This window comes from Notothenia rossii (genome assembly GCF_949606895.1).
Source record: "Notothenia rossii genome assembly, chromosome: 9".
NCBI classification, from domain to species: Eukaryota; Metazoa; Chordata; class Actinopteri; order Perciformes; family Nototheniidae; genus Notothenia; species Notothenia rossii.
The window spans coordinates 12,415,985-12,443,863 of record NC_136907.1 but is presented as its reverse complement, the minus strand read 5'-3'; the positions used below and the strand labels follow the sequence as shown (position 1 = coordinate 12,443,863).

General features: G+C 42.0%; 1 protein-coding gene and 1 long non-coding RNA gene across 4 annotated transcripts in view; one reads left to right on the top strand and one right to left on the bottom strand.

Annotated features, from left to right (window-relative positions):
* rtn4rl1a (reticulon 4 receptor-like 1a) overlaps nucleotides 1-12,970 on the top strand; it is an 84,857-nt gene extending 71,887 nt beyond the window's left edge. For all 3 annotated transcript variants that reach the window (XM_079649751.1, XM_079649750.1, XM_079649752.1), the window contains exons 2-3: nucleotides 8,099-8,553; nucleotides 9,463-12,970. In XM_079649751.1, coding sequence (XP_079505877.1) covers nucleotides 8,099-8,553; nucleotides 9,463-10,362 — 1,355 coding nt within the window. In that variant the 3' untranslated portion in view covers nucleotides 10,363-12,970. The remainder of the gene's footprint in view (nucleotides 1-8,098; nucleotides 8,554-9,462) is intronic.
* A 7,189-nt stretch (nucleotides 12,971-20,159) lies between these two features.
* Nucleotides 20,160-21,069, bottom strand: LOC307019123. The gene is made up of 2 exons (XR_013802585.1): nucleotides 20,887-21,069; nucleotides 20,160-20,448 (listed from the first exon to the last, which is right to left on the bottom strand). It is a non-coding gene; the product is annotated as an uncharacterized lncRNA (long non-coding RNA).
* Between the last annotated feature and the right edge of the window lie 6,810 nt (nucleotides 21,070-27,879).

Sequence of the window (27,879 nt, the reverse complement as noted above, 5' to 3'; positions counted from 1 at the left end):
ACATATATTTTCCTCATGCTGGGGAAATTGGCCTAACAGCTATTAAGAGAAGAGCCCACTCGGACCCCATGCTGCACTTCTCATTGGCCGGTTGGACAGGCTCATTTTTCCTCGCTCTCCACTGAGGGCTTCTGCCAAAAAAACGTTCCAGATCCAGTCATCGCAAGACACAGGGGGGCAACCAGCACCTCGACTACATCTGCTGTGGAGAGAGTGTGAGTGCACGCAAGTTCACACACTCCACAGATGTTAAAACTGACACTCATACACACCATCTCGGCAGACACTGCCTTCTGCCAGATCAGGTTCAGTCAGCTGTAACATCCCTGTGAATTAGCTCCAATGGGGGTGCACATCTGTGTGTTTGTGTGTGTGTGTGTGTGTGTGTGTGTGTGTGTGTGTGTGTGTGTGTGTGTGTGTGTGTGTGTGTGTGTGTGTGTGTGTGTGTGTGTGTGTGTGTGTGTGTGTGTGTGTGTGTGTGTGTGTCACCTTGCATCTGCAATTATGCTTGAAAACATGTGTGCTATTGTTTGGAATAGTGTACTTTTTCATCATTTTCAGTATGCTCATTGTTATCCACAAGATAGGCTACTTACACGCAGACTGTGTTCCCCTACCGAGCAGCACTGAAGCCTTTGCGGAAATGCATATCATTTTATGGCAGCAAATAGGATCAATCTCCGTAGACCCCTATGTTAAAATGCCCAACTTTACGAAGGAACAAAAAATGTTATAGGTCATTTCAATTACATTAGCAGTTAAAGTGAAGCACTCTCAGGGGTTTAGCCCCTTTGAGTCACAGGTGGGTGCTGTCTTGGGTCGATGTAACGGTGTTACTGCTAACATGGCCGAGGCTCCACACTTTGAGCTTCACAACGACTTCTCAGAAACCTATGGGTGACTTTAAAGAAATAACTTTCAGATTTTATAGATTGTTATGTTACCACGCACCCAAAGTATTGTGTATGGAGTGTTTATTGTTTTATGAGGACTCTAATCACATTATTTATTTTACAAAAAACAAGGTTCACTTTTAATATGAGTATCTCAAGACTCAGATAATATGTCTAGGAATGCAAAGTGAGAGAAAAGTGGCTCAAATTAGCATCTAATCATTATCTAATCATCATCAACCTCTTAGTATTTCAGAAATAAGCAGTTAAATGCCGTTCTCGTATTCTTAGATCGAATATTTTCCCCTTCATTTTCCTAATAAAGAGTTTTTGAGTTATTTCATGATCAAAATATTTGTGTACATTCTGTTTCTGTGCCAAGCAAGGATTGTGTGGGTCTCAGCTTCCTGTGTCCTGGTGTGCCTGAATGCATTCGGGTTTCATGTCGGAGGAGGAGGTGCCGCACCTCCTCATTGAAGTCAGAACATCGCCCCTGTTTCCCATTGACACATGTCACCCTGTCGGCCTGTGTTTGTCAGCGTGGTTTCAGTGAAGCAGGACGAAACAGAGCGCAGCAGGCAGCACAACTGTACTCTCGCTCACATCTTTCCTCCGCTAATAGGCAGGAGTTAAATAGGGAAAGCTGTGACCTGCATCATCTGATTATTCATGTGCAGAGTGTGTGTATATGGGAGGGAGGGAGTGGTGGGCAAAGTTTTTCTGAGTATAATTAGAGCTTGATTAGTGTTGAGATAAGCTTAGCCTTCCAAATGACCCAATTACTGCATGCAAAGAGGGTAGAGGTTATTTTTGCATTTTCTCTCTTGGTCGCTCAAAAGTGCGGGCATCTGCCTCCGCCCTTAACATTTATTTTTACTGGGCCAGTATGTTGAGTGCTGAACAGATGTCGGAAAGCTTCACTGGAAAAGAGAACAAGACCAGGCGGGAAGAATAGACTAAACAGGGCTGGAGCTAATTGTATGATTCCTAGATACCTTTAAAAAACAGCTTTTTAAGCAAGTCCGCTCAGATTCGGGTGCACTGGGACCACTTAGGGTGCTTCATGATAATGAACATCGACTTTTCTTTCAACTTTTAGGACTTTGCTTCACTGCTGCTTAAAGGCTGACACCACTGTGATGGGGATACTGATGAGTCTGCAGTTTCCTATTAGTATACATAATTAAAAAAAAGAGTAAAGGTGCATGTGCACTAATGACAAGATTACATTTAAAAGACTATTAATGACTTGGGATGAATATATTCTTATTGGGACTTTCGTATTCTGTCTTGATTGCATCTTTACCCCAACTTTAAAGATGTTACCCGTACTCGGCCTGGGAGTTTTCTGTCAGCTTGATTTGAATTGTTCTAGTTTTTGGGTCGTAAAAGTAGGGCTTTAAATAAAATAAACCTACAAGGCTACAAAAAAGTAATTCCTTGGCCACAGAGGATCAATGGTGCGGAGCCGGCAATATTGACCTGATTTGTCTGCAATATGAAGATGGATGTAATGGTTATGTACTATATTACATGAGAGGGGAGGATTATATAGTGCACAGATATTTCAGCTGTGGCTTTGAGGCAATGACGCCGTTTAAATCTCTCATTAACTCAGCCAGAGATTTATCACCATTCCAATGAGCAACGCTAAATGATCTTTGGGATTATGCTAAGCTAAATCAACCACCAACAAGAGAGCAGCCGCATCTATGGAGTGTCTAAGCTAGCCGTCGTCCCTCCCAAACCCCTTCTCTCTTCCGCCTCATTTTTGTAAAATTCCACTTTTGTGTTTTCTCCTTTCTTACTCACTTTTTCACCAGCTTTTTTGTGGTTTAATCCTTCCACTGCTGTTTAATTTGTTTTGATTATCTGTCTCTGTATGTGGGTGTGTGCGCCTGTGGCCTGCGTGCATGTGTGTGCGCACCTGGGTGCACAAGAGTGTTTCAGTGTGACTGTGAGTTTTTCTGCAAGTGGAGTATTCATTTGCGTTAACCAGTTTGCGATTGTTTATCTGACTCGCGTCACAGAAGGTCATATAATTAGTTAGCGATTCTTAGACGTCACAGTTGTGTTCCGTGCAGAGCAGACAGACATTTCCACAGCTAACTATATAATGGTCTACGCTTCGCAGTAGATCCCTGTCATCCCCATCTTCCTCTTTTAGCTCAGTCTCACTCGCTGCGCTCACTTCCTCCCACGACGCCATGCTGTGCCTCTCTTGCCTAGTCTTGGCTTTCATGTTTTAGGAGCTCCTCATTCCCTTTAAATAAGATATTGCCCATTCCTCCCCTCTCTGGATCCCCTCCTCTCCTTTTCCCTCCCCCTCTCACATTCCCTGCTCTGTTACCTTCTCCCTGTGTTTGCCAGAATGAATGGCAGGTGTCTCCCCCAGATGCCAAGTTGCAGTTGAGGCAATTCGGTGATGATGGCATGACAAGCAGAATGTGTGTGTGCTTAAGTGGGGTTTATTTTTATTTTCTCCCTGTATGTTTGTGTTCACTTTACGACTGGTGTGGAGTGATACGAGGAAGACAGAGGAGGGAGATGGCTATTGTAATTGAACCCTGGCTGTGCTTGATGAAGCTTTCAACAAATATCTAACCAAGAGGCTAAGATTAGAATTCAGACAAACAACCAGCAGGGAACAAATGCAGAGGCAGAGAGAGAAGGAGAAAATGAGAGGGAGAGTTGTGATTAAAAAGGCATCACTTGCTGAAATGGACAATTACTGGTATAAGGTAGAAGCTGCGTTTGCATACCAGCCCCGGAGGACAAAAGGACATCGACAGCAGTTTAATTATGATCCAATCAAGCTGGAATACGATCAGCGAACCACCTTCGGCTGTGTGGCGTAAAAGACAGTATCACTTTCTAAAGTAAATATTACGCAACATGCCATGAAGTGTGTTAGATACATGGTTAAGGTGACACCCCTACAGTGTCCATACAGGAAATATTTTTCACGCTTTTGTATAAGGTATTATAAACTAAAAGTATTCTGCTGATGTGTTTTTCATATAGGATAACATTTGGAAGGACCAATATTGCTATTAAATTTGTATTTTGCTCAAAAACTCAAAGCTTTAACCCAGCTTTCTAACATTAGCACCGATTCCCAACAGACTTTTCACTTGTAACAGCAACATGTAAGAGCTAACAGGTTTGAATCTTAATATCACATGTAATATTATGTAACTGCAACGTGACTGAGTTTACTGTGAATGTCTGGGGTTATTGTTCAGGTATCTCATATAAATATGAGCTTAGACAGTATTTACTTTTGTTTGATTGCTGCCTTTTTCGCTCTTCCCCTGTTCGAGTAATCACATTTGCAAATGGTTAAGCACCTAAGACAATTCAGCTGCAGCCCACATACTTCTCTTAATCTTTGTTCTGAGAGCCATGCCTGACAAAATCCTGTAAAATATTTCAATCTTAAGAAGGTATTAGGTATCAAATGAGCTTTGAAACATTACTCCCCTTCACCAGAGATTCACGGCACGCACAAATCACTTTTATAGCAACTCCTCCTGATTCATTTCCCTATTTACCGGAGTACTCGGGGAAATGCGTTATGAAGAACTACGGGTGATTTTTATGTAACCTACAGATCTACATCTTGGCTTAACGCCAGCTTAACGCCTCAAGCTAATTGCTGATCTGCAATTAGTTGTCTATTCAAGTATTGCAGACTGCGCCAGTGCAGCAGGGCTGAAATCAGATTTCAGCACAGAATTGGAGGTGAATCCTAACTGTTGTAGAGAGAAATACAACATATGTACACTTCCTTTTTGCTACTTATAATATGCACACCATGAACTTTAAACCTAATTTCTCGTTTTCCGCCTTGCTATCAAAAGCAGTCCTCCAAGTCAATCCAGATGATTTCCTTGTAACTAGGCAATAGATGAATACAATGTTTGAGTGACTGGATGATGGTGAGAGATGTGCTGCCCCCATGTCACATCCATATGGCAGTCAGTACAATTCTGTCATCACTTCCATCCCTACAGCCATCTAAACACCCACATCTGTGAACATTTCCATCAAAAGGGTTCAAATGTAAACACGCATAATTATTCAGAGTACCCACTATAATGCACTATGGAAAGCAAAACAAAAAAATGGAGGATATAATTGCAAAAAATCAAAGAGGCAATGCGGAGGGAGAAGAAAGTCAGATAAAAAGCAATGATGATGAAAATAAGAAAAAAGAAAAAAATGGAGAGACTGCAGGGGTAAACAAAAGGCAACGGCAAAGCAATTGGAAATGCTAACTAACGCTGGAAGCACTATTAGATGTATGTGTCAGCCAGACTGAGGACAATTTGAATGTACAAAAAGAAAATGGTGCCAGTGGGGACACCCCCTTGGTGCGTTTACTAAATTTAAACTTACACTAACAGCTGAGAAAATCTATATTGTACTTTGTAAACCAGTTGAGGCTTAAGCAAAGAAAATTGCATCAGTCTAATCTATGAAACCCTAGTGTAAGTCAAGCTTATATTTTAAGTAAAATATATGCACGAGTGGCGAATGTCACAATTTTGACAATAAAATCTAAAAGCTCAATATCATAAAAATGGAGACAAAAGGTTAATACAAGATACTTTAAGAAATAGAAAATAGAAAAAGTGATTCTCAGTTAGGAACAAACAAGAAAGAACACAAAGTCACAGATACAGAAATGTACACATGTCCACACACTCACATACAGAGAAGCAAACAGCAGCCTTTTAGCTAATTAACGGATACATTAGGCGGGGCTGAGCAGCACAGCAAGATAGAGATGTGGAGGAAGGAGGCAGAGGAGCATGAAGCAAAAGGGCAACAAAGATGGCTCAGATAAAGCAGAGGAGTAGAGAAGGGGCAGGAAAAAAACGGAGATAAAAATCATTTTGATTACCCGAGGGACTGGTTACATGTTGTACAGTATGTTACAGCCAGCTTATAACCATTAGACCAATCAAAGCTGGGAGAAGCATCAGTGTGAAACAGATAACAGTTAAAGAGGAGGGAGTGAGACACGAGCGCATATACAATAATACACGTACATAAAGAGCCTTCAGCATAAGCATCAATAATAAATGTGAATTTATCAGGGTTTAACGTTTATTATTCAACCTTCCTCCAAAGTAGATAAGAGGTGTTTCTGAATCAGATATCACACAAAAGATGAACAAAAATGATATTATCGCAATAGTAAAATCGAAAGTGCTTTCAGTTCAATTCATCTTTAACTTTGTTTATTGTAGGTTTTTGTATTATTCGATCAATGTATGCAAGTGTAGAAGGTGGACAGAAAGTCTGCAACCATAGCTGTACAAAAGGAACAAATACTTTAATAGATATTTAAAAAGGCAAACGGATAAACACAAATCCACCTTACGTCTACCGATTACCAAGTCTAATATAATTAAAGGTTGCAATCAAGGTTTGAATAAGTGATGAGAAAAGGATGTATTGTTTTAGTCACACGTCATAAACAAAATTGTTTCATAAAAAGATGATAAGTGATGATAATTTTTCATGATTAAATAAGTAAAAACATGCTAAAATCCACAAATAATTAAGTGCTTGCTGCTAAACCATCCATATTTATAAATGTTAAATATTCATCCATTCATAAAGTATTTACGAAGAGTGCACTATTGATTTGCTGTTGGTACAACAGGACAGAAGATGGGCAATCACGACGGCAGCTGTGTTTTTGATGGAAAAGGTCAGCCTTGTCAAACAACAGACACTGCTCTCATATGTTCCAGATAAATGCCACACACGAGGAGACAAACACATACAGTACGCACCGGTGTGTACGTGGCTGCACAAATGCACAGAGCCATACAGACACAAGTGGACTACACCGGTAATACTGCTCCGTCCTCTGCTGACATTTCAGAACATGTTGTTCTTTACAGAGCGGAGCGGCGGTGTCCTGCACAGACTGACATCTGTCCATCACATCTGTCCCTGCCACACACACACACACACACACACACTCACACACACACACACACACACACACACACACACACACACACACACACACACACACACACACACACACACACACACACACACACACACACACACACACACACACACACACACACACACACACTCACACACTCACACACTCACAATATTGAATTGTCCCTCTCTCCGTCTTTGCTCCCTGGATCAGCATGCCTCCACCCTCTTTTGTTTTTTTGACCCCTCTGGCCGTATAATACATCAAACACTGGAGTGATCCAACGCGGGGGGGGAAACAATCTAATAAAAGATACAAGTGAGACGAGAGGGATCCAAAAAACTCAAAGTAATATCCACTTCACAGGCATGCTGCAGATGATTCCCGCCTCATCCTGCACCTCCCTCTCTCTCTTTCCCTTATTGTGTGAATGTATTACAGGTGAGATGCGTGTTCACTTGTAAGCAGGAGAAACATCGATTTTCTGTCGCCTTTAGAGGATAACCAAAGGATATAACACTGTGTAGCGGTAGATAGGATGCTCTCGATGAGGGTGTGTGTGTGTGTGTGTGTGTGTGTGTGTGTGTGTGTGTGTGTGTGTGTGTGTGTGTGTGTGTGTGTGTGTGTGTGTGTGTGTGTGTGTGTGTGTGTGTGTGTGTGTGTGTGTGTGTGTGTGTGTGTGTGTGTGTGTGTGTGTGTGTGTGTGTGTGTGTGTGTGTGTGTGTGTGTGTGTGTGTTTGTGTGCATCAAGATTGGTCCAAGGAACTCATGAATAGAAATGTGACAATCATACTCCCGCACAGTTGAAACAAAAACAAAGACCCACACACACTGCTCCTTTGTTGTTTTTAGTGATCTTACAAATCTGTGTGTGGTGTTGAAGGGGACGCTTGGTATTCGGGATTTTTCAAGGTTCTTGTAAAACATCATGGTGGTCTTTATTTGAGTTGAGATGAAGATAAAGCAAAGGATAGGCAAGGTTAAGGTACAGAGTAAACAGTAAGAAAAATTGAGTAATAAAACAATACTGAATGTGTGTGTGTGTGAGATTTGTGTCGTTGTTGTAATTTGTCTTCACTGAACCATGCCTATTGTTGTCCTTGTAAACTGAGAGCAATGAGTGTTTCATTTAAGATGTGTCTGATAACAGGAGCTCTGCTGTATGAATTCAATTAACTCTGCTTGTCCTTCTCTCACGCTCTCTTCCCCTTCATCTCTTTGCTTCTCTCAGGTTATGGCGGGGTGGAGTTACTGTTGGTGCTGTGTGGCCTGGATCTCTCTCTGCCTTGCCCTCGTCACTGCATCTGCTACACTTCACCTAGCACGGTCTCCTGCCAGGCCCACAACTTCCATGCTGTGCCTGAGGGCATCCCGGCCCAGAGCGAGCGAGTCTTCCTGCAAAACAACAAGATCCAGCGGCTGCTCCGTGGCCACTTCTCGCCCACCACCACCATGTTGTGGCTTTACTCCAACAACATCTCCTACATACAGCCCTCCACCTTCCACGGCTTCGACCGCCTGGAGGAGGTGGACCTGGGGGACAACCGGCACCTGCAGGCCGTGGCCTCGGACACCTTCCTGGGCCTGGGCCGGCTCCACGCCCTGCACTTGTACCACTGCGGCCTGATTACGCTGCCTCCAGGGATCTTTGCAGGCCTCACTAATCTCCAATATCTCTACCTACAGGTACACGGATAACATTTTATCTCTACTGTATATTGCATCTGCCACCACAAGCGCATTATGGTTTAATCCGTCCATCAGCCTGGCTCAGCACTTAATGCCTTTTCTGATTACATTTATTTTAATTGGACAGAGAACGCAGCCCTCGTACTAAAGTAACCCCACAGGATAGCTTTTGTGATCAACCACTGTTGGAAAACAATACATAAATTAAAATAGACATTTAGAAATGATTTTATTTACATGGCTTTGAGGAGAAAAGTTTGCATTATACAGATATACTTAAGGATCTCATATCCATATAGCTAATGGTTATATAAATTGACAATGACGCTCAGTGGGGTTAAGGTTACAGCTTAAACGGCATCATCCCTACATCATCTACTGTATTACCACTTCTCAGATTTACAGAAAACCATAGATAGTGGTGATGGGAACATCAACCATGATTATTGGCAACTGGCCCAATTCCTCATAATCCTTGACAGGAAACCTTCCTGACCCCTCATACACAGTTTTATTTAGGTATTTAGCTAGAAGCCTATAAAACACATACAGTTAGTCAACTATGCGACCGTTCTGCATTTAATATTTAAAAAAAAAAAAGGTTTTTAATCCTATGCTTTGTTTATGTATTATAAGCATTCAGGATAACATCATCTAACATTATCTAATGTATGCATTTAATATTGTGATATTATTGATTTCCTATGTGATGCCATAATCAAGCTTAAAGCTGTACAAGGGCATTCTACTGCGGAAATTAGTGAAAGTGATCATAACGTTTTTTAAATAACATATCACAAGACAGCAAATTAATGTAAACATGAAATAATCAAAGTGATGTTCACTGCACTGCGCCCCTTTTAAACCTTTGTTTTTAACTTGTATTCTTCCCCTACATCCTTGCAGGACAACCAGCTGGAGTTCCTGGAGGACGATCTGTTCATCGACCTCCTGAACCTCAGCCATCTCTTCCTGCATGGCAATAAACTGTGGAGCCTTCGTCAGAACACTTTCCGTGGTCTGGGGGTTTTAGACCGCCTGCTTCTCCACCAGAACCGAATCCAGTGGGTCGACCACCAGGCTTTCCATGACCTGCGGCGCCTCACCACCCTCTACCTGTTCAACAACTCTCTGACCGAGCTCTCCGGATCCAGCCTGACTCTCCTGCCGGCGCTGGAGTACCTTCGACTCAACGACAACCCCTGGGAATGTGACTGCAAGGCGCTGTCACTCTGGGATTGGCTGCGGAGGTTCAGAGGCTCCACCTCCTCTCTGATGTGCGTTTCACCACCAGAGCTGGTGGATAAGGACCTGAAAACGCTGAAGAAAGAGGAGCTGCCCAGTTGTCTGTCCACCGAGGGTCACGCACAGGGTGGGCCGGGCAGAGATATGGAGAACGGAGACTCTTTGAACCACCTGAATCGCCACAGAAACCATCACAACCCCCACCAGCGGCCATACCTGCCCCATGGGGATCAGTACAGCTTACCTACCCCCTCCTCACTGCCGCGCCCACCTAAGGGAAGCCGCAGAAACTGTACCCGCCGGGGCCGCAAGGCAAAAGGGGGGCTCAATGAGGTGCAGGTACTACGGGAGGGGGGTGAGAAAGACTATACTCCAGACGATGGTAAATATGACCTGTCTGGAAATGGAAGGAGGAAGAACAAGTGCATCCCCAGAACTTCCATCGGCCCACCAAGTGGGGTCATGCGAGCCAATAATAAAGCAGGGTCACACTTTGCAGATTACATTTTCTGTTTACCATCAGCTCTGTTGCTGTCACTCATCCCCGTCATCCTACGCTGAGACAGGAAATGGACACTTTTGTGCTGGTGATGCAGAGTTATGATTCATTCTCCTGAACCACCCTGCCCTGGCTCTTTAACTGAGGCATGTGTGCATTACTGTGTGTGTACATAACATAACCAAATATCTACTGTCGAAGTATCCCTGTGGTATTTAGGCAGTCATCTTTACGAGTCATAATTAAAACATGGAAGTCAGGGAAAATAATTCAGCCCATTTCTTTGATGATGTCACCAAGAGAAACATCAGGAAAACTTTACATTTGTCTCCGTGGCATTAATGGCTTTACTGAATTCATAAACTTGTGAAAACTGTACAGACGCATTAGATAATAAACCAATGATTAATTCAAGTAACAGCGAGAAGAACGCACAATAAGGATCAGAATAGTTCACGGCTCAGTCTCTGTTTAGCCCTCTTGACACAAAATGCACCCTCCGTCTCTCACTCATGCTGAGACAAAGACCGTCATTAATAACTGTCAGACTGCTCACTCAACAGCACCTTCAGATCCAGAAACTAAATGCTACAGACACAAGTGGCATTAACAATGTGTCATCTGAGATGCAGTAATAAATACATTCACAAAATATCTCATAAAAAGGGTTTTATTTGCATGTCTCACAGGAAGGTGAACCTGAAACATATTGACGCACTAATGTATCCTTGCCTATTTGTCTGAATTAACACTGGAGCTGTGAACAGTCTATTCAACTGATATTTCTTCAATCTAGTCCTATTTGTTGATCCTCCAACTCATGAACTTAAAAGCCATTCAGAACCAACATTTCATTATAAGAGCCATCAAAGTCAGTGTAAATGAGTGAATTAAAGTTTTTGTCACTGTTTGTACGAGTGTGTCTACTAAGAAAAAAAGAAAATTCTAAAGCCATGCGGGTAGAACGACACTAGATAAGAGTGCCTAATTACAGCCAGAGGCCAACGTGGACCAACCATGGAGCGAGAGGATGGTTTTGTTCACTCTTCGACCTAACGGCAATGAAACAGATGCTTCAACGAGCCTGAAGGGTCAAGACATGCAGGCCAAGGAAAATCTGAAGACAGGGCCTGGCTCACAAAAAATGATGTACTTTCCTCTGTAATTCTGTGGAGAATTATTGGGAAACAAAATATATATATTTGAAGTAGTGATGATTCAATCCAAATGAACACAGGAGGGTTTTGATTGCTAGAAAAAAAAGCCATCAGGAAGGAGTCACTGATAACCAACACAATATCTCCTGCAACGGTCTAAACAACTGCTTGTACTGGAAAACAAAAGCAGTTGATAATCTGTGAAGTTCCCGCAGTGCAAAGGGACAGACAAACCTCTTCTGCATTCCCTGGTCTTGTCCTTGTGATATGTTCAGGGTGCTCCAAAACAGACGGACTTGAGGATCTGTAAACCCTGATTGGAGAGTTGGATATTTATGCTGCTACGTCCGGCAAAGTGGGAACTTTTTGTGTCTTGGGATTCTTCTTCAGGAAATAACAAGGACAGAGAGGACTATGGGACGTGGAGCGGTTCAAGCACACAAACAAACCTAACAAAGCCCGGTCACCTTCACGGCCTGCCTGTCACACACATCTAACCCCTATCAGTCCGGGGCTTTCAAATCCCACAGCAGAGCACCACAGGTTTGACTTTAGACCTCTAGAAGTACTTCAGAGTCACTCACCCAAAGTCTCAAATGCACAACTCCAATGAGGTCAACCTGTACAGAACCACACGGGCCTCCGGGTATACTTAACTAGCCAGTAATGCTAAAAGTCTATATTTCCTTTAGCATTGAAATGTTCTATTTTAAGAAGGATGCCTGTATGCAAAGATTGACCTAGCTATAAAAAGCTAACATCATGACATGCTGACAAAAAGCACAAGAAATGAATAGTGTGAATAGAGTTTGCAGGCAACTTTAAAGTGTTTGGATGGGAATCAGAGAGCAGGGGCCACATCATGCTTGTGTGTTTCCTGCTAAGCCCTGCCTTTTCATGTCTATCTATCTAGATGTTGGGGACAGACAGAGGCCTGTCACTGGTGTCATTCCCCTGACATGTAGGATTAGAGACCCCCTTCTGGTAAACTTGTTTGTGCTGCTGTGAACCCAGAGGTGATGTAAATTGTGTCTGTTTATTCCTGTGAGGATTTTTTTTGTAAAAAAACCAACAAAGAAAGTACAACAAAAAAAAAAGAAAGAGAGAAATTCTCTGTTTTGTCTCGGTAATTCCCTAAAAAAATAAACAGGGAGCCAAGGGCTGGGACTTTTTTTATTTAATACGATTAATATCATATATTTTTTTCAGTTCTGTCTTTTATTCTGCTGACTCATTCAAGATAAACGGTAAGCTGCACTGTCCCCTTCCTGCGCCTCCTCTTTTCTTTTCTCCTGTTCACCCCTCTCTTTTCTCCCTTCCTCATCCTCTCCTCCTCCCTCTCTCGCATATGCTTTTTTTTCTTCCACCCTCATTGCTCCCTCCTTCCCCACTCCTCCTTATTCTTCCTCTCCTTTCTTCCTTTGTGCTACCCAAATGTTTTGTATGTGGTTATCAAACAATGCCAGACTCAAAAGCTGTTTATAAATAACATTAAACAGGAAGTGTCCTCAAATGGCTGATGTGGTCTGTTTTTTGTTCACCTTTCTTTTGTAAGTGCATATGCACATCTGTGTGCGTGTCCGTGCGTGAATGCGTCTAAGACACACCTTCAAAACGAGCTCTGAGGCTGAATGATAAGGCAATGAAAAGGAAAGAGAAATGGTTAGAAAGTAAAAAAATAAATAAAAAGGTAATGGAATAAGTATGCACATTCATCTACTGCAGGGAGAGAAACACAGCCACATTGAACCATCATGCCCTAGTTTCACTCATACATTCAGCAGCCTCCCATAAAATATGCATCAGAATGACTGTAAGCACAAGCACACACACAACCTCACAAATACACACACCTGTCGAGCAGCATTAGCACAGGGTGAGGATTTGAGGGAGGTGTCTTCTGTCAGGTCAAGGTGAGGTCAAATGGAGCGCTGGCACGTCTACCTTTTGCTCACATTTTGGGTTTGCCCGCGGCACTGCATAGTTCTACGTCTGTGTGTGTTTATGTATTATATGTGCGTGTCCACCAGTGTACCCACTGTCACGGCAGATCCAGCCTGACAGCAGGCCAGGGCATGGGAGGGGTGCCTCTGAGAGACAGTATCACTGCTCCGTTTGTAAAAACAAAGCTGACAATTGGGGGAGAGAGAGGGAGAGAAAAGCACAAGGATTTAAAAGCAGAGGGGTGGAGATATCTGCGGAAGAAATCCATGAAGTAGTTATCAGCACCAAACAGACCAGCAGCCAGGGGAGAGGAAACAGGAATAATATGGGTGGCTGCAGCATCAGCGCTGACATGTTTTCAGTGAATAACTACATGTGTCCCAAACTAAGCCTTGATCACGCGTGTGTTCGCCCATGTAGAAACTCTACATGTGATGAGGAGCAGTGGCTGTCACTGAGTTCATTTCATAGAGTTCAGGGAGAATATGAAATATGAATCTGTTTCTAAAATAGAAGCAACATGGGTAAAGGAACATTAATTATGGAGGAACTACTAAATATATCATGTGTATGTAAGAACAATAAAGAATGGCCGGTGAGGTTTTCAAGTAATGGAAAGAGGGTCGAAACTAATATTGAAAAAAGGAGGATGAAAGAAATAATCACACGTTTAAATAGAAAGCAACAATAAAGATACAAAAACAAAGGTAAAGATGGAGGAAAGGAAGAAGTTGGGGCAAATTGATAAAACAACAAATATTGCAGAAAGCATGAAGAGTGAAAGCTATGAAGAAAGACAAAGAGGATAATAAGTGAGAATGGGTGAAAGTATGAGGGAAGAAACAAGGAAGACAAAATATGGGATGCAAGAAAGTCTAGATGGGAAAGAGGTAGGAAGCTAAATAAAATGAAATCAATAGATATGCTCTTAAGGACGATAAGAGGAATGTGAGAAGCATTTTAGGATAGAAAACAAAGTAGTAAGGAAGGAGAGAACGTATCCATAGAGACACATGTATACAGGCTCCATGATCAAACAGAAGAACAGCTCATCCACTAGTTCAGTCCCTAAGCTGAGGATCTGAAATAGCCGCATGTGAATATTTATATATGCCTATGTTCCCTTCCAAAGGCAAAGAGGCCAAGCAAAATTGATTTCTCTGTGTGAATCCCCGAAGAGTTGAGACTCAGCAATAGAAGAGCAGAAGAGAGCCAGGGAGAGTGGAAAGAAAGAAAGAAAACAGTGCTAGAAAGAACAGTGGGAGACTTTGTGAAACAAGCGGAAAACTGGGAAATGAGAAACACCTTCAATGAATTGCAAATGTATGATGTTTCCACTAAACTGATGCATACACAACATTTGTGCTGTACTCACTCGCTCTCAGAAGCCAATGTTCCCTCTACTTGATTTGATTTTCGTTACCGACGCCATCCAAGCGCATGGCGTCCCATCATGCACCAGCTCACATGCCTTACAGTACCTTTCTGTAAGCACCATTTAACAGCAGCCGTCTTTCCAGTGCCATAACTCCGTCTGGCTTCATTACACACATTACAGCCGGATATCTGATTCTAATTAGGAAGAAGGTCAAAGTGTGGGGCTGTAATGGAGGAAAGCGGACTCACAGCCATGAACCCACAGGCCTACATCCTGTTAGATAAGAAACATCTAACAGCCTTTCTGCTCAAATCAAAACTTTCATCACAATCAATCGCACTTTTACATTTAATTGCGTCTCATTTTACTATTTGTAGCCTGAACCTGCCATTCTGTGAAGTTCCATTATTCAATACATCTTCATCTTCTTAAAAAGGGCATACAAAGTTAATGTGCACTTGAACAGTCAGCCACAGTGAAAGACATTTTCAACCTTTCAGCAGCATAATCTGACACAAGGAAGTGATAGAAATTACATTCGAGTACGCGGCTTTAACGTCTGTTGTGTCGGCAATGCTGAATCAAAACGTGTCAGTGTGTTTTCATCAGTTTTAGAGTCTTGCTGGAGCTTTATTGAATGTTTCATCATCCTGGATGTGTTAAATAAGAGAAGTGTCTGCATCTCCACTGCAACACGGCCCCCTTGGCAGTGTCAAATACAATATTTGTGTTGCTAACTAAACTTCTGCACTGTTCCCTTGTCGAAAAAAACAGATCGAACAAATCAATCGAGACACATAAATGACACTCGTTACCATGATGGTTCCCACCATGCAGGATTAAATATAATTTATTGTGGTTTTTTTTATCATACTGTGAATGAAAGTAGGCTACTTAGCTTATTGAGAACAAATGTTTGTGACCTGATGGTGGCAATATAGAAAAATTCAGTGGGAGGTCACCAAAGTCATTGAAACTCATCTCCTGGGGACCATGAATGCCTGTAAAAAATGTCATATTAATAAAATGTAGTCGTTTTGGGATATTTCCCTGTGGATCAAAGTGGTGGAATAACCAACAGGCATGAAATCCCTCGAGCGCTAGAACTGCTAAAATGTGTCATCAGTGGTCAATGGTTGTCAATTGTGTGTGGAAATGTTTGACTTGAACACCTTTGGCTGCACATGAATATGCCGTTATATCTCACAGCTCTGCCGGTCGTCACCCGCAGGCTGCCCGCGGGGGACGACCTTCATGCGACTCTCTGCTGCCTCATCACCAGGGTGTTTTCAGTATTTTTCTTGGGAAACTCTACAGAAAATGCTCAACTGTCCTTCATTAAAAAAGCACCAAGATCCTAAATCAGGTCAGAAACAAGTCAAGCAGCAATGTCCACTGACCCGTGTAGACCGCTCACTTTGAAACCAAGGTGCAAACAGGAAAGCATCATCACGCCAAGAATCACCACAGTCTGAGTGCTCTTCAGTCTGACGTCGGTTACTTTAAGCTCCTCCCACTCAAAACCGTCCCTGAGGGATATGAAAATACTTTATTTTTTCCTACTTTTTCTCAGAAAGAGAAAAAAAACTCTGGAACATCACCCAGAGCTCCTGTACTAATGGGATCCTATCTATTATTTCTCAGTGCTGTGCTGTGCTGGATTCCTCGAGGAGACAGCGTCTGACTTTCAGTCCTACCTGTCAAAGATGCTGTCATGACTTAATTCCTACACCATAAAACTTTCTATATGATTAATTATTTGCAGCTTTTTTTTTTACTGTAGCAGTGAGTAATTCTCCTTTCAGTTTTGAGATAGTTACGTTTAGTTTTGTGGGATTGTTCATTTTTCCCTGTTTGCTGAGGGTGATTTTCTTTCTTTCATCTTGTTATTCAGTTTGATGGTAAATAAAAGGCTTGATTGGCTAAACAGCAAAACTATACAGCAACTCTAAAAAGTAGAAAGTGTAAATATAATATAAGCATTTAGTGCATGAATTGAAATGTTTTCAACTTCCTCATTAAGGGTCCAACTGGATTTGCTCTGAAACTGCAACATCAGTCATGTCATGTCAAATAGAAGTTTTGTGTTTGTTTGTTTATTTACTTTGAGGTCAATTTTGTGGCAAGCTAGATAAATCACTGTGTTAAATTTCATAATATGCATCAATATATTTGATTGAACTTTCCATTTTAAACTGGTTCTGAACACATAAATGTACTGACATAAACACACATGGGTTTCGCAAACACAGCACACATATAGTCAGAAAATTCACACAGACTTGATGGGTGTGAATATAGAAGATGAAGAGTAGATATTTGAAGTCTTTGCTGTGATCTCATATTTTCCCCAAACACACATCACGCTCAGTTCACCAGAGATCACACAGTGATGATAAACTTCCTTGATAACCACATTAGATACAGAGCCAAGATATTATTTAGATATAAGGATGCCGTGTGGTTATTCCCCTACAGAGTAATTCCAACCAATACAGGGAAAATACTAATTAGTGCACTGATATGGACTGATCCAAAACTAGAGTTCAACCTGATTTGCAGCAGCAGGTTAAAACACATCACCTGCACACACAGTAATTATTCACTAGCTGACACAAGCACATTAACATCTCAAACATATGGCTCAGACAATGATAAGCAGGATGATTATTATTCGCCAGGGCTGTCCGATTTTCGATTTTGATCATGGTCAGTTTCTGGCATCTCTAGTATATCCCAGCTGTATGAATTAATAAATAATACCATTTCACTTGGAATCAAATCAACTACTACAACAACCAATGTCACCAGCAGCCTTATTGCTAAGCACACAAATCAAAGACATCCAATCATAGCATGCATGTTTTCATGTGAAGTTGATCAGTGATGCTTCTGAGTCTCAGTGGTGCTTTCATCTTGGGACAAAAAGCTGATATGTACATCAAGGAGAGAGGGGTCCAGCCATCAAGGACCAACGCTGATTTTACTCCACAAAACCAGCCTGAAGGGACATGCTTAGACTTGGTAGGTAAGTGTCTTTTTAAATTAGTGTTTGTAACAGAGCTAGCAGGCAAAGCAGTTGAAGAGAGAGACATGGCAAAGCTGGTTTGAACTGCAAATAGGTGCGTCTGCCAGGCTGCTGTTTCAGCCTTTAGTTTGTCACATGTTGCAGGAAACTAAATTCATACTTTTGAAGAAGAACGTGTCCAACCGGAAGTGCCTCAATTAGACCATTTACATGATTTCTTGACAAGCTATTTTTTAAGCTGAACGTTTTAATTGGCAACTCAATTTCACTCGCAGAAATGATAACTTTGAAATGTGTCCAACTGTAGTGAACATATATTAGCCATACATTTCATGATATTTCCTACTTCCACGCGTTGGCCAAACTACAACTTTAACCGTATGTTTGGTCAAAGATAGTTTAATGAAACACGACACTCCACTCTGTTTCATTTTCATGTTTAAGTAATAAAGAGTGTCTTTTTATGGGATTAGTTTTGTATCATAAAGATAAAGCAACACTTTCTCACAATAAAGCAAAACTATGAGTTTAAAAGAAAAAAAACTAAGTCAATCAAAATAAAAATAAATTTCAAAAATAAAACTATAAGTTGCAAACAAATCATTTGTGTAATCATGTAAACTATAAGTATTTTTTCTTTGTTTTAACATAGGTTTTTGTTTGCAGTTCTTGTTTCTTCTTTCTCAATGATCAGACTTTTGCTCTCGCTGCAGCTTTCTCGTTTGCGCTCCCTCGTTTTTTGTTTGAGATTTTGACACAAACATCCGAGGTGGGCGGGACTTTCAGGGGTGTGTCCCCATTGGCTACTCAGTTTTTGAGTGACAGCCCACTACACCACAGATCATACAGTGCAACTCATGCAGCAAACTCCGGAGTTCACTCGGCCACATTAGTGTCGGTGTCTCCTGGGGAGTTTCATGAACATATCAGACTTCTCTTATGGATTGCTGTGCATTATACTTGTGATGTGTAGTTCATACCTTATTCCAACTTTAAATATTTTAATACCTGAACACACTGCTGCTGTTAAATAATTTCCCAATTTGGGATTGATAAAGTGTCTGTCTATTTATTTTATAGATTAAGAAAAACACATCTATGTATTTTCAAGCTAAAGGTGATACACAATATAAACTGTATACTATTATTTTTCAAAGACATGTTACATTTCAAAAGCATATATTGCTATGTTTAGGACAAACAATTAAAGACTGCTTTAATTTAACAAATTCTGCAATATCAATCAATCAATCAATGTTTATTTATATAGCCCAATATCACAAATGTTACATTTGTCTCAGTGGACTTCACAGTTTGTACAGAATATCAGTATGACAATACGACACCCTCTGTCCTTAGACCCTCACATCGTACAAGGAAAAACTTCCAGAGAAAACCCACAGTTTAAAGGGAAAAATGGGAGAAACCTCAGGGAGAGCAACAGAGGAGGGATCCCTCTCCCAGGACGGACAGACGTGCAATAGATGCCGTGTATAAATTGAAAAGATAATACATTTGCAACATAGGTAGTCCAAATGTCCAAATGTCCAATAACTTCAGTTTTGGTCGTGTTTAACATCAAAAGATTTGTGGTCATCCACGTTTTTAAGTCCTTGAGGCAGTCTTGAATTGTATTTAGATGATTAATTTCATCAGGCTTGATTGATAAATATAGTTGAGTATCATCCGCATAACAATGAAAGTTTACAGAATGATTCCTTATAATATTGCCTAACGGAAGCATATATAGGGTGAACAAAATAGGTCCAAGCACTGAGCCCTGTGGCACTCCATGGCTAACTTTGGTTTGCATGGAAGATTCATCGTTGACACGTACAAACTGAGAGCGTTCAGATAGATAGGACCTAAACCAGCCTAAAGCAGTTCCCTGTATGCCAACAAAGTGCTCTAGTCTTTGCAATAGGATATCATGGTCGATAGTATCAAATGCAGCACTAAGATCGAGCAAGACAAGAATAAAGACAAGTCCCTTGTCAGAGGCTATTAGAATGTCATTTGTGACTTTAACCAGAGCTGTCTCTGTGCTATGTTGTGTTCTATATTGTGTTCTAATATAAAAGTGGCAGATTTGCTTTATTAAACAGACCAGACCTAGGCTGCATACCAACACAATTAGGAACATGCTCACATCTTACTATGTTGGTCTGAAGAGCTGAAGCATTCATACACAATGGATAAAACCGGTGTTGTTTCATTCTATATCCTGTGAGAAAATGATATACATTTAGCATTAAAAATTCGACATACTATTCATAGCCTGAGGAAGATATGAAAAATCAACAGATTTGAATGGAATCTCTAACATTTTCCTGTAGAATAAAGACAAAAGAGTGATTATACAAATTACATTTATTGAAATTTGAACCAGAAGATGAAGTCTCAAAGAATGTTTTAAATAAAAGGACATAAAACAAAAAGGTGGATAATAATAAAATATATTAAATGTATATGTAAAGACATTGGGTCAAATTAAATGACACTGAGCAAGTGATAACAGTAACGCCACTGTGGATGAAGCTGGTGCAGTTCTTTCTTCATGCCCCCCTCCGTGCTGTCCCCTCAGAGGAAGTGGGAAAATGGGATAAGACCTCTGGACGCCACGCTGTCTCAATGATCCACACTGTTAATATGAGAGGAAAATAAATGTTTTAGGAAAGGAAAAATATGAAGTTAACAAATAAAACACAGCTCAGGGGCAGTCATGGACGGTAGGTTTTCCTACAAAGTTAACTCAGCCTCCATTGATTTTCATATCAAATTAGCGTATATAAAATAAGCTATCATGGCTTATACTTGCATATCCAAACAGAATCATGAAAGCCTGTTGTTAGAGTCAGGCACGCCGCACACACGAGTCAGTTTGAGTGTGTGCGCCGGTGTCTGAACGCTCACTCACTGCTAGCTTTGTAGCTAACTGTTAGGCTACTTAGCTTGCATTGTTATGGATCTAAAGGTAGGAAAAGCTAACTTTCATAGCACAGCTTTACTTCTCACTTACCACAATAAAGAAACAGACCGTATAGTACAGCACAAACAACAAAAATCGATCAATACTTACATATATTTTCACTTGTAGTATTATAATAATTGAAATGCTGGTTCTTCTGCGGGTGTTCTACCCACGCTCAGGCAGCCACCGCACCGCAGCTGCCTGCACTGTACAATCGCTGGAGGACTGGGCTGTCACTCAAAAACTGAGTAGCCAATGGGGACGCACCCCTGAAACTCCCGCCCACCTGGGAGGTTTGTGTCAAAATCTCAAACAAAAAATGAGGGAGCGCAAAAGAGAAAGCTGCAGCGAGAGCAAAAGTCTGATCATTGAGAAAGAAGAAACAAAAACTGCAAACAAAAACCTATGTTAAAACAAAGAAAAAATACTTATAGTTTACATGATTACACAAATGATTTGTTTGCAACTTATAGTTTTATTTTTGAAATTTATTTTATTTTGCTTGACTCAGTTTTTTTTTCTTTTGAACTCATAGTTTTGCTTTATTCTGAGAAAGTGTTGCTTTATCTTTATGATACAAAACTAATCCCATACTTTTTACCATAGACTGTATTCAAAAACATGAACAAAGTGGCCACTCTTTCCTTATATAGACTGTTACAAGCTGGCTCTGCTTGTAACATAAGGACAACAGTTCCACACAGGAGTTGCCCAAAACAATCATTTATTTTAACTAACAGTGTCTACAACCAACAATAAAACAAACAGAAGAGCGGTGTCCTGCTGCACCGAGCAGGGCAGCTGAGAGAGAGCGAGAGCCTGTTCTCTAGCCCTCTTATATCCTGGAATCAAGGGCCACAGGTGAGTCCCATCACTGCTGATTACAAGAAACACAATAACTGAGCTCATACATGAAACATACATTTTACCACTGCCTACATTCCACAACTCAGCAACCCTGGCAACCTGGAAGCAACTAAAGAGCAGGAATACACTGGAAAAAAGAAGTGAAAACAGGAACAAAACCCCCTTAAGGTACTGCTCTCGACAAAGCATCAGCCATCATATTTTGGGAACCTTTGAGATGTCGGATGTCCAACTGGAAAGGCTGTAGAAACAGGTACCATCTCGTTAACCGCTGGTTTGGGTTTGGTGATTTCCTCGGCGTGGCGAACCTGGGACAAGAGCTTCACCAACTCACTATGAGAGACAGACAATGGAACAACAGGCAGCGAAAAAACAGCATTCCCCAAATTGCCTTTTGGGCCTGGCTCTTTATATGCCTGGGCTCGTGTTACTGCACAAGGTGAAAAAAATGAGTTACATGCTAGAAATACCTTTGTCCGCTTTTTCTCAGGGTCAGCAAGTTCTCTCACCACTGGCTTTGAGGATACCACTGGTGAAGGAAGCACATCGGGCCACAGTCTGCCACCAGTCAAATCATTACCCAGGATGACTCCTGGAACAGGCAAAGAAGGCCGGACTCCCATGGCAACCTCGCCCTGCCCCAAATCACAGGACAACACCAACCAATGCTTTGGAGCAGATAGCAAATGCATCCCCATTCCCCTATACAATACACAACTTCCAGTGTCAGTTTCCGAGGAAAATGGAAGAACACCCTCACTTATGTACGAATCCAAAGCACCCGTGTCTCTCAGTATCTTAACAAGGAGTTTCTTGCCACTCGCTTGCAAAGACACATAACCTTGACGTATGAAAGGGGCATAACCTGGATCAAATTCCTCTGCTGCCAGGGAGGGGCGAGTCTTCGCCTCCTGCAGGGCTAGTCCCAAGTTAGAAACCGCAGCAGCAACTGGTGGCGGGGTGGTATGGAGTTTAACCGCAGCTATAGCCTCATCCCTAGCAACCTTGTGGGCAGGAGATGCCAGGGCAACAGGCCTGGGAACCTGACCATTTTGGAGTCCCTTGGTTTTTGCATTAAGTACCGGGCATTCATTTTTCCAGTGACCATTACCCAAACCAAAGTTGCAAGTATTTGGATCTACTTTGTCCCTCCAGCTATACACGGACCTTTGCTCCGATCCTAACACTTCACCCACTCTACCTCTGGGGTCACCAGACCAGTTATTTCTGCTCCCCCAGTCAAATCTCTCCCCTGAATGAATCTTGTGTGTTAAAGTGTATTCATCAGCTAACACCCCGGCGTCTGTTACATTTTTAACCTTATTCTCATTGAGGTACGTAGCAAGGAGTTCTGGAAGGATATCTTTGAATTGTTCAAGAAGGAACAGTTCCCTCAAATCATTAAGATGTACTACTTCGGAAGCCGTGACCCATCGATTCAATTTCATCGTCAGCTCCCGAACAAGTTCCACATAGGTCTGTCCTTCTGACTTCCTTAGCTTCCTGAACTGCTGACGGTAGGCCTCAGGCACCAACTCATAAGCTTTTAGCACTGCAGTCTTTACCCTTAAGTAATCTTCACTGTCAGCCATACTTAATGCAGAAAATGCTTCGTGAGCCCTACCAGTTAACACACACTGTAACAGCAATGTTTTTTCAGAATCAGACCACTGTCGTCTTTGGCTAAGTCGCTCAAAAAGTCAAAAAAACGAATCTACAGTCTTCTCCTCAAATTTCGGTAACAACCTCAAGTTCTAAGCTACATCAAAAGTTGCTGGGGACACCCCAGAAGAAAGCTTACCCTCTTGGATGAGGTCCAACTTGTAACGCTCTTGTTGCAATTCAGCTTCCTGCACCACTGTGGTTAACCTTAAACGCTCCATCTCAGTTTCCTGTTCACGAGCTCTAGCCCGGTCCTCACGAGCACTTGCTCGTTCCTCACGTTCACTGTCTTGTTGGTACTGCAGCAGCATTATTTCCTTTCTCTGTTCAAATGTCAATTCACCAAAGTCAAACAAAGAAAAACCTGCACTTCTCTGACGCTCTGGATTTATAGCTGCCTTCTCAGCCAACTCCTCCTCGGAACCATCATGGACAGCCACTGTTGGCAGAACTTCTTGCAGTACCAACTGGGCCTGTAACGTAGTCACTATGGTGTCTTTACGACCCTGCTTTGGAACGTCTACTTCAAAATGCTCTGCAATTTTTAACAGTTTGTCTTTAGTACATTTTTCCAGCAGTTCCACACTGGGACACTTAACAAAATCTGTCAATGTAGCCATGATTATGCGAACTCCCTTGAACCTGGTGCACAGACACCTACAAATATATATATATATTTTTGGTTTCACTCTGGAATACCTCTCCCCTAGCTAACTGCCTACCCAATACTAGCTATCTTGTCTCACCCTAGTCTTCATGCATGCCACGACAGGTGTTTTAAACACTTACCCAATGACCCGGTAAAGCCCCAGCGAAGCTGTTACTCACCAAGACAGCCACGGACGTGTACCCATGACAAAAAGATGTCGAATCATGTTTATGCACAAAAATAACAAACAAAAATAACAAACCAACAAGCTCCCCTGAAGGAGATGTTGCTTATGCCTATCAGGAAAGATAATTCCAAAGCTACTGCTTAATGCCCTACACCAGAAACAAACTGTCTAATAATCAAGGCAGACAAATCAAGTCAACACATATCACCTGGTTCTTGGATCGGACGAGCCCCCATATGTTACAAGCTGGCTCTGCTTGTAACATAAGGACAACAGTTCCACACAGGAGTTGCCCAAAACAATCATTTATTTTTAACTAACAGTGTCTACAACCAACAATAAAACAAACAGAAGGGCGGTGTCCTGCTACACCGAGCATGGCAGCTGAGAGAGAGCGAGAGCCTGTTCTGCAGCCCTCTTATATCCTGGAATCAAGGGCCACAGGTGAGTCCCATCCCATCACTGCTGATTACAAGAAACACACAGGTTACAGCAGCACCACCTGATGGACAACCACAGGGTTGTCACAAGACGATCTACGTGATAGCGTCAGTTCATTCGGGTTATTAGAAGAAAATGTCAAATCAAACGATTCAAAAGTAAAAGGGCTCATTGTTCAGATAATTGCTTCTCTAATAGGCTACATTATCATAGTATTGGATGTTCTTTTGTGTCTACATGTAAGCAGCACTTATTGTTGTAGCCGGTCAAGTGCAGCTAATTTAAACAATTTTAAATATTGTTAAGTGCATTAACATTGTATTATAATGAATGACCTCATTATAGTTTCCCAATATGCAAAGTAACTAGCGACAACAGCTTGTATGTAGTAAAAAAAAAAAAAGTTCCCTCTGAAATTTCAAGCATATTGTAGCAGGGAATAGCAGTAGCACCTCAACATTAATAATAATAATAATAATAATAATAATAATAATAGCTTAGATTTATATAGCGCCTTTCATGGGACCCAAGGTTGCTTTACAAGGAAGAACCGGGCAAAACAAACATAACAAAACAAAAGGCAATCAGACAACCAGTCAGACAGACAAAAACAACAAATAGATTAGGGGGCAAAGGCCTTGGTGAACAGATGGGTCTTGAGGGCCCTTTTGAAGGCGTCAAGGGATGTTGCGGATCTCCGCAGGGAGAGCGTTCCAGAGGGTGGGGGTTGCCACGCTGAAGGCTCTGTCCCCGAAGGTTCGCAGTTTGGTGCGGGGGGTGGTAAGCAGGCCAGAGTCTGAAGATCGCAGGTTCCGGGGTGGGGTATGTGGGTGAAGGATGTCCGATAGGTACTGGGGGGCATGGGCATGGAGGGACTTGTAGGTAAGGAGGAGGACTTTGTAGGTGATGCGGGACTTGACCGGCAACCAGTGGAGGTGGATGAGGGTGGGAGTGATGTGCTGCCACGGCTTTGTATGTGTGAGTACCCTAGCAGCACAGTTTTGGACATACTGGAGCCTGTCCAGGGTTTTGTTGGGAACCCTAAACAGGACACCATTGCAGTAGTCCAAGCGGGAGGTGACAAACGCATGGACTAGGGTTTCGGCAACCGGCTCCGAGAGTGACGGTCGGAGTCTTGCAATGTTCCTTAGATGGAAAAAGGCCGATTTGGTCACAGACTTGACGTGGGAGTGGAAGGAGAGGGTGGAGTCGAGGATGACACCCAGGTTGCGGGCAGGAGATGGGGAGATGGAGCAGCCGTCAACCTCGAGGGTGAAGTCACCAACCTTCTGGAGCAGCGCCTTGGGTGCCACAACCATGAGCTATGTTTTCCTGCCATTTAGTTTGAGATAGTTGCATGACATCCATGCTTTGATGTCATGCAGGCAGTTGATGAGAGACTGAGGGGGGAGCTGGGAGGATGGAGTGGTGCTGAGATACAGTTGGGTATCATCAGCGAGGTACCATTTTTGAGTAAATGAATGTACTTCTCTACCACTGTTATACAGAAATGATATGTCAGTGAATGTTAGACAGAAAACTTGCTTCATGTCCCAGAGGTTTTATCCAGATGACTTAAAGCATTGATCCACCTAAACATCATGCAACTAAATGTTTTTGCATTATTCATAGCTGTTGTATAATACTACGTAGATCATCAGGCTTTGGTTCATTAAAAAATAATTGCAATGTATCTCCGTGCATGGCAGGTACATTATAATATGTTTCTCTTTGTGTTCAGTCCTGAATGGCAGACTTCTGTTGAAAGTAACTCTCTCTTTGCCGGAGCTCCAGCACATCGAGAACAGTACAGAACTGGGTAGTGATTATCTGGTTGCAGAAGGCAAATGAACCATCTGTTGACATCATCTACTGCTCTGAAATCTATGAATGATTAAGAATCTGTATTCAGACAGCACAGTGTGATGTTCAGATGTAATCCTCTTAGCACAAGGATCAATACTGTACCAAACCACTGTGAACTCTCTCATGAACTTGGCAGACCTTACCAGTATTGCACATACGATGAATTGGCATATTTAACATACAAATCTAGAGATAATACAGAGAAGATTGACTGTATGAGAGAGGAATAAACAGCATGACAATATAACTTAGTATACATTCCCAGACGGGGAGCAGCAGGGTTGTGAGTCTCTCAAAGTGCAGTGTGCAAATGTACAATAGGGCGCTCAGGCCTCAGAACACACAATAGTGAGACTGTCCTTCTTAAAGTGAAGAATGACTTTCGTCTGTCCGCAGACGCTGGATAATGTTCAACTGTAATCCTCTTAGCCCTGAGTGCAGGTTTCAACTCTTCACCGCTCCATTTCGATCGGCTGTGTCAGAATCTGTCCGTAAGGTTACTTACATGGCTTCTGTTATTGTGTCCTACTTAACCGCTCGGGGTCAAAAGACACTTATCATGCGTACGTCACATCACACACATGTATTGTTTTTGTAAATGTTTTAATCATTTATCATGTTATTCTAAATGTCTGGTAGTGCATATGTAATATAAAGCGGGTATGAAATGTGTGATGTTGTAGTATTAGGAGTGTTGAGAGGGAATAAATGGAACCGTCCTCATGAGAAGTAGATGATATTCTCAGGAATGCTTTCAATTAATGGCTTCTCTCTTTCTCTTATTAATTAAAGCCTAAGCATTTGGCAAATTAAAACCACATGGAGGGAGAGAGAACAATGGCAGAGTGTAGGTGGCTTGTGTCTTCAGCTTTTTGTGTGTGCGAGTGCACATTTCTAGTGTTCACATAATGACAGACAACACTCAGGAGATGGGAGAAAGCAGAGTGGGAGCAGAAAGTAAGGAGGAACAAAATAGTTTCTTGTCGTTCTCGTTCTTATTTTCCTCTCCTCACATACCCACTCTGTTTATGTGACTTGTGTTGCAGATTACCTGATCCATCATGGTTTAATCTGTTTTTTATGAGCCTGTCTGAGCCGTGTGTGTGTGTGTGTGTGTGTGTGTGTGTGTGTGTGTGTGTGTGTGTGTGTGTGTGTGTGTGTGTGTGTGTGTGTGTGTGTATGTGTGTGTGTGTGTGTCGCAGGGGGCTGATTACAACAAAGAATGTGGCATTTATTTATTTAATTCATCAATTCTCAAGTCGCAAAACTGCTCCGTTCGTCCTCAGAGATCAGGGCTGATGGGGGCATTCATGCAAGTTCTCAAGGCGAGAATTCTACATGTTCTACTGGTATTTCATTGACAAATCCTGTGCAGGGATGGTTGCCACGGTATTTATCATATACAGATAATACTTATCTTCAGGGGACA